Here is an 8,541-nt window from a genome sequence, read left to right as displayed (position 1 = left end):
GTGGATAATTTAAAAAATATAATTATGTCACTTAGAATTTTTTGTCAGTAAATTAACAAAAAAAAAACAAAGACTCATTTATCTAAAAATAAATAGCCCAGCGACTATTTAAATTTTATTCAAATTTTCATTTCAATTTATTTTTACTTTACCCAGTTTATTTTCCTTTGTGTTAATTTTATATTTTACCTTTTACTGTTATATTTAAATTCATTTTCACGCGGTAAATTATCACGGTAAGGGATATATCGAATTAATTTAAATGAATTTTTCAGAGGCATTGGGTTTTATGTAATTTTTATTTTTATTTATACTTTTTTTAATTACAATATTTTTAGCACATCAATGAGTCACTATTCATCGGATCTCTGTTTACTCGATGTCAATAAATCTGTAGTACCATCTATTGGAATCCGATTAATATTTTAAATAATTTATCAACAGCGACACTCGTTTTGTTGCTTTACAGTAATTAAATATTTATTAAAAAAATAACCACCAACAAAAAGACCTGAATTATTAGTGATAATTTCCATAAAAATAATTACAAGTTAAATAATAAAATATAATTTTTTAGTCAAAGGATTTATTTAAAATTACAAAATTTTTATTCCCTCTCCAGTTTGTTTGAATGCCTTAGGTCGTTATTATATACTTATGTCTACGAGTCCACTCTTAATAATAATAATAACAATTAATAACAATAATAATAATAATGATAATAAATTGATTAGTTAGAAAAATTCTAATTTCTTAATAATTACCCGTAATTTTATATCGTAAACATTTAAACTGTATACATTTCGATACCGATTTATTTTAATTAATTATAATTATTATTAATATTTAATCAATTTATTACTGCACTTTAAACTAATTATTAATTCTATATTTATAATTTTTTATTTCATTATTTTATTGATGTCCTTTTCCATTTGCAGGATAACAAAACACTCATTAATGTTTTTTTATATATATGTCATTATCGTTAATTACTTATAATTACATATATGTATATATATAATTATGATTATAAATATTTATCAACACACTTTCACCCAATTTTTAAAATTATATTATTTTCTATTAAATATCATCTAAGAGCGTGCTATTTTTATTATTTCTTGAGCTTGCCTTTATTTTTATTCATATGACTTTATTTTTCACTACTTGTTTTTTTTTATTTATTAAATTTACTTCAAATCCTGTTTATTTATCGATGATTATCGACTAAGTATGTTTAAATATGTGGATTTTGAATGTAGAAAAAATTAGGCGTACAAAAAATTTTGCCGTCATTTTTTTTTTCCTTTTATCATTATTATTATTATTTTATTAATAATAATTTATTATATTTTACATCATTTTTACGTATTTTCTGAATTCTACTGAATAATTTATGTGTTTATTTATTATTCGGCTTTTTGTTAAAAGATCGCGGGGGCGAAGACTCGGGGATTTTTAATTTAAAAGAAAACAAAAAGAAATTTCTGTCATTTATTTAATTTCTAAGGGATTTTATCTATGAGCCAGATATATTATCAGTTAATCAATTAACAGCGATGGTGCTAATTTTTGCGGTAATCTATAAGTCAACGTTATCTGATAATTTTTTTTTTTTTATTTATTAATAAACGATGACCAGGAGCAATAAAAGTCTGATTGTCTTAACAATACTATCAGTTTTATGTGAATTTATTTTTTAATTGTCAACAAAATCATCAATGTTTTTTTTTTTTAATTATTAATTTAGTTATTACGGTAATTAATTTGAATATTATGCAATTAATATCTGTCAATTTCGTCCTTGAACTTTTCCGTCTATGCACAAAAATTTATTTATTCAAATTGAATTTTTTTTAACCTTACGTTCAAAGAATGCCTTCGGTAAGATTATTAGAGCATATTCTTTGAGCATTTAATACAAAAACTATTAATACGTCTAATAGGAATATTAGGAATGAGTTCAAAAGCATGTTGGTTCACAAGCCGGAGGCTCGGGCAGCAAACACGACACCTATTGTCATCCCACGAAAAGAATGCACCTCGGGTGTCGTCGGTTTTTACTCCCACTCTAGATGTTTTATGTGCTAAATGTTCTCCCACTTTTCTGTGCGCATGCGCAGTTCATAAATGTTTGGTAGTGGGAGCAATTTCCGAAGTGCATTCTCTTACTGGGACCACTTTAGAACTTACACTCAATCAAGATGTTTTGTCACTATGAAAAAGTTATTTCTGAGCATAAAAATCTGGAATTTTTTTTTTAAATAATTAAAAATTTTTGATGGGTTATTTATTTATGGTATGATTTCTATGGTTGAAAAATAGGTCATAAGGGCGTGTACGCGTAAACAGACGTGTATAGGAGAGGTTAGAAAAGCTCAGTTGTAAAAGGGCGGGCTAATAAATCCCTCGCTCGATCCGTCGGTTTTGTCGACTCGCTCAGTTTATTTAAGAGGAACGAGCGTCAAGTCTTACGACGTAGGCTACTCCCAGGAAGACATGCGATAGTTTCTTGTTTCTGTTTATTTTAATTTTAAATTTTAAATTTCCTCTTTTTATTATTATTATTATTACATTTTTATTTAAATAATTATCATTTTCACTTGAATCAAATTTACATTTGACCTTTGACTCGATTGATTGGCTTTTATTTTACATTTGTATCAAATTTAACTCAATAATTTAATTTATTATATAATTGCTACAATAATTAAAGCCTCCGGTTATAAATAAGTAGAACAAAAATAATAACAACTCAATTATTACGAACGTTGAATTTTTTATTTTGAAATTTTCATTTAAATTGAGCTTTGAGTTTGTCTGTTGAGCTTTTTTATTTTTTATAAAAAATTTATTTATCGTTTATTAAATACTATATCGAACAGTATTTTAATATTATTAATTAAAAAATTTTTAAATTAAATAAACTACAGGAAAATTCATTTTTATTTTTTTTTGTTATAAAATTTTTTAATTTGAACTTATGTAAGTATCTATTTATTTATTTTCATTTGGCTTTGTCGTTTTGTTTAACTGACAAGATGATCGATCGACCTGAAGTACTCGCCGAGTTGGAAAGGATAAACAGTAAACACTTGACTATCAGTTAAATACGTACAAACGCGGTTTATATACTAGTATATATCTATATATCTGAACGACGATTTCCGCAATTGAAACAAACAAGTGAGAAAAAGTTTTGTTACGTAAAAAAAAAATTAAACGTTCATATTTTAAAATTGAGCGTTGGTGTCTTTTAAATAAAAGTCGATCAATCGATAGTCAAAATTAAATCAACAACACAATTAATTTTTAACAATGATTAATTATTGTAAATTAAAATTATTTAATTACACGCGTTCAAATTTAAATTTATTACATAATTACATATGTGTGTTATATATTTTTTAAACATAGGTACACTTTATAATCCATTTATTTATCATTTCCAAATACTATATTACTGCTTATTATATTATTACGACAATAATAATATTATTTAAATAACTAATGTATTAATTTATTATTGTTGCAGTTGCTGTCACGATGAGTTTTACTTAACGTTACTCTATACATTCATGCACTCATTCGCTCTGTCGCGTCTATTTTTTCATAATTTCCAACAAATAATCTATTTAAATCCAATTTTATTTATTTTTTACTTTTATTTACTTATAATTATTATTTAATAGAATTTTAATTACAATTAAATAAATTATAATTATATTTTTACAATAAAAAATTTTTATATACACTTTAATTAATTGTAATTAATAATTTTAAATAATTTAATAATATTGTTATTATGATTATTATATTAAAATTATCAATAAATGTTAACATTATATATATTTATATGTTATTAAGCAGTTAAAAAATTTATTTTTATGTTTAACTAGTGCTCTATACAATTGAAAAATTTTTTTGCTTCAATTTATCTAACGGAATTAGTTTTATGTGAAAAAAATTTTTTTTATAGTTTAATTATATCTGATACAAATTTCTGTTACTCAAAATTTGGATCTATTTAAAACTATAAACTATTAAAAATTAGCAGAGTGAACGTGGAGTAAATCCGGAGTGAATGCAGATTTAAATAACATCCAGATCACCCTGAAATTAGTCAGCTAAAAAAATAAACTCCCTATTTACTCTGTATGCAGTGATTTTTTTGAAACTTCGGAACTCACGGAACTTAAATTATGATTTTTTATCTGATCATTAGTGGCCCTTAATTTATATAAGAGCAAAATAAATTTATTTTCAAGTTTTAGCTGATTTTATAGTAAAAACAAAAATTTGTCTAGCTTCGATTTAAAAAAAGCCTGTATCAGATATCATCAATAAATATAACTAATGATTCTTAGACTAAAATCAAATACTATAGTTAGATAATTTAAAAAAAATACCAATGCCCTCTCATAATTCAAAATCATCTACTAAACATACCGAGTAATAATAACAATAATAATAAATTTTATCTACTAATTAATTTTGTTTAATTTCACATAGTTATTCAAATAACCAATTCCTGATTAGCCAATCACTGTATCAATAATAATAATAATAATTACTATTACCATACAACTTTCTATTCAAGTTATACTTTATCGTTATAATTATCATTACATAATATATATATATATGCACATTAACATTAATAATTAATCATTATCATTAGATGAGCAAACAAATTGATTATTAAAACCGCAGCGAGGGGGTAGGGGGTTGGAAGCACCGTAGTCCACCAATTGTTAATTTTATGTTTATTTTTCTTTTTTTTATAATAAAAACTTAATAAACAACTCTCGTAAGTTCCCAAAAACGATATTATATTAAACTTGTATCTATTTATTTATACATATAGATATACAATTGATAATAAAACATTGAAATCTATAATTTTGTTTAAAGAAATTAATTTATCTCTGAATCCCCTCGCGCAAATAACTACTCGTATATTTTTCAATACCAAGTCTAAAATAAAATATCAAGTATCTCGAGCACGATATCAAGGTCCAAAGTATGCAGTTTTGGCTTCTGTTCGTCGATATCGCACTTCGAACACCACAAGAAATTCATTTTAACCTTTCAATCTTTTCCTCAGTTGGTTCCGCTTCCTCTATATCATTTTTTATTCTTTTAAGTTGGTGTCTGTGTGCTTATATATATAAAACAACTCTGTCTCTTCTATTTTACCGTCATAAGAATCAAGACTTTGGCACGGTCATGCGACATCTCGAAGACCGAATTTTTTGGTAACGCTCCAAAGAGTTTTCTCTCGGTCAAACTCGAATATCCACGCCCTGCTATATATTTTTTATTTTTTCATTCCTTTTACCTCTTTCTCATCTCTTTTATCCCTTTTACAGTCAACTCCGTTCTATCGCCAGCTCCTTTTCTCAACCCCGGCCTTCCGTCCCCGTTATATACCCTATATATATATATATATATATATGAATACATAGCCCCTCACCCTTTTCCTCGACCCTAGTGGGTTTTCTCGCCTCCCAACTACGATGGAATAAGAGGCCATTTTTAAATTGGCAGTTGTTTTTACAAGCGATGTATTTGTCTAATTTTTTTTATTTTTATACAATTTTCCGATAGTTATTATTTACATCATCAGATATAATCAGATATCATTATTATTGTAACTATTTTCAAGCCATAGATAATTTTTTCACAAACTAATTGTGTGACCACATAAAATCATAGGCAAGGGCAGTTTTCAAATAGTCGTTTTTTTAACGACATCTGTTTCTGTGATCACTGTATTTGACAAGAAAATACAATTATTCATTGAAATTTCATGATTTTCTGATACTTAATTATGATTTGATAAGCGAATAATGCAAATTCTATATTTACTATACATGACTATTTCGTGATCACATATAACGATATTAGAAAATAATTTGAAAAAAATTGAAATAAAGATATCATAATTATGCCTGATAATTTAACCTCAGGACTCGATCTTCTCGTCCTTATTTATTTATTTTTGACGAAGAGAAGAGCGAGGGTGACTACCCCCCATATTGTGCGTGTACTAATGCTGTGTCTTAGGTGAAAGTTATTCGTCATTCTTAATTTTAATTATGCAAATAATTAATTATCAATTATTATTATTATTATTATTTTATCATTAACTTATTATTTATTACTAATATTACATATTTGTTTAAGATAACTCATTCAATTATAAAATGCGGCAGTTCGGCAAGTCTCCCGACAAAATCGCTCGTCGCGGTGGCTCTAGCCTTTACGTATGAAACCTGGTTTTACAAAAATACGGCTCACTTATCATTTTTTATTTTTATTATTTATTATTTGGATAATTGGCACTTTCTTTATTACCACCGCCGTCGTCGCCCCAAGTCTTTCAATCATCATAATTCTTTATTTTTTACCCTCTTTTTTGTTTTCATTTCTTCAAATTCAATTAATCATCAATCAATTAACGTGATTATGATTATCATTTATTTATTTTTAATTTTTAATTTTTTTTTTTTTTTATTAAAGAACAATGGACGGCAACGACGCAGTCGTTTTTTTTTTTTTTATTATTTTCGTTCGTGATTTATCACGCGAACGTGCCGTTCTCCAAGTGTCTGTTCACGATTTTCACGACTCACCATTGTATTATAATTATAAATTATTTTTTAAACAATTATTATTATTATTATTAATTGTCTTTTTTAGTATAATTTTTAAAACTGTTATTTGGCGGTTTTTCAGCAGTAGTAATAATAGTAATAAAATTAATGATGAAACTGGATCGAGATGTCTGTTGAATTATGTAAGAACCGTTGGATCTCGAGACGTGAACTTTGGTGCACAAGGAGTGACGACAGTCGACGACGACACTGCCTCGTGCCTGCGTGCAAGAATTTATAAGAGTGGGTATAGTAACGTGTGTTATTATTTCAATATTTATTAATTTTTTTCGTTAAATGGATGTTTATGTGTGTGGTACCACAGTTAATACTTGACCACGAGGCACGAGTGTGATTTCATTATTATTTAAATTTATTAATTATTAATAATATTAATTCAATAATTATAAAAACCACGGCACTGTGGCCGGGTGTTATCGTCGACTAGTCGTCCTCCTCAGGACCCATGTTCTTCAGCATCATCTTCCTCTGGGCGATTTTGCTATAAATAATGTCAATCGGTTTGGTCTCGTCGTACAGGCTCGGGGCCCGTAGGATTATGAGTCCCGTACCGATAACACAAGCAATCGTAAATATCCAGAGGAAAATTCTGTCAAGAACCATTGCTACGTACTTCCAGTCTTCTTCCACCTGAAAGAAAAAAAAACATACATCTAAATTGTTTTACTTCCCATGATTTAATATTTTCGCACTAAAAATAAACTAGAAATGGGTAAAAAACAAATTTTCTGACCACTTTATCCCATCTTCTTTTAACATAAATTAAATTCCATCGTAAAAATAAGCATAGAGAAGCACGAGTTTGTAAAATAAAATTTAGTGAAAAAAAAAAAAAAAAACTAAACAGAATCTATTTCACAAATCTAATTCGGTCTTTGCCAAGAACTTGCTCCAGCAACCCAACTGTACTATACACTCCTATACAATCCCGAGCAGCCTCCAGCTTCTGAAGGCTTCGAGACTCGAAGAAACTTAATCCGAGACATCTTAGACTTAACTTGAAGATGTTATCTAGGATCGCCATTTCCAACTCAACTAAATTTTCTCATTCTTCATTTCATTTTTTTATCTTCTACTGGAACTATTTTTCCCCGTGGCCTCCCTAGCTTCCCACAGATGTTAGCTAACTCTCTATGAGCGCTAGTTCTGAGGCCAAATTACAAGTTTGCCTTAAGGCCAACTAACCTTGCTGCAAATAATATCACGTGCATTTCAATGTGAAAACAAGATCTACCAAAGACAATGCAAATTATGTATATATGTATATAGAGAAGAAACTTATACACGAAACATTTAATCCCAATGTCTAAAGCGAACCAAAAGATGCATTCACCAAGTTGGCAAAATGCAAATAGCCGTTCTCTACACTGTCTAAGTAATAATATGATACTATATAACAACAACAATAGCAACAACAACAACAACAACAACAACAACAACAACAATATATAAAGTATAGAAGAACAAGTACACAGAATAAGTATTCGCGTATGACATGATACTTTCAAAGATGAGTTTACTTGGCAACCTGGTAAAGTGTTGCCTTGCCGCAGTGCGTTACTTCTTCTACTACTCCACCACTACCGATATTATATACATATACATTTTTATATACTTCGTCCACGGTAATTTATTCCTATACTGTATTACATTATTCCAGTACTACCAAGACCACCAACCAACAGAGAGCCCCGTACAGGGAATAGATAAAACGAATACTGCTTCCGTAAAGCTCTCAGTCACTTCTCTGATCCAACGACACTTTCGGTAAATCGAAAAAATGAATAGCATATTTTTTTTAAATTTATTTCTCGAGGTAATATTTTGTCCGTATGCAATATCATATTTTCTATAAATT

The 8,541-nt window shown here is 27.8% G+C and overlaps 1 protein-coding gene across 2 annotated transcripts in view; it reads right to left on the bottom strand.

Annotated features, from left to right (window-relative positions):
- Positions 1-602: 602 nt before the first annotated feature.
- Positions 603-8,541, bottom strand: part of LOC130671671 (acetylcholine receptor subunit alpha-like 1) — an 88,521-nt gene continuing 80,582 nt past the window's right edge. For both annotated transcript variants that reach the window (XM_057475718.1, XM_057475719.1), the window contains exon 7: positions 603-7,313. In XM_057475718.1, the coding sequence (XP_057331701.1) occupies positions 7,107-7,313 (207 nt within the window). In that variant the 3' untranslated portion in view covers positions 603-7,106. The remainder of the gene's footprint in view (positions 7,314-8,541) is intronic.

The sequence above is a fragment of the Microplitis mediator genome, chromosome 7, assembly GCF_029852145.1.
Source record: "Microplitis mediator isolate UGA2020A chromosome 7, iyMicMedi2.1, whole genome shotgun sequence".
Lineage (NCBI taxonomy): Eukaryota > Metazoa > Arthropoda > Insecta > Hymenoptera > Braconidae > Microplitis > Microplitis mediator.
The sequence above is the reverse complement of the archived record's forward strand: the minus strand, read 5'-3'. Positions and strand labels throughout refer to the sequence as shown.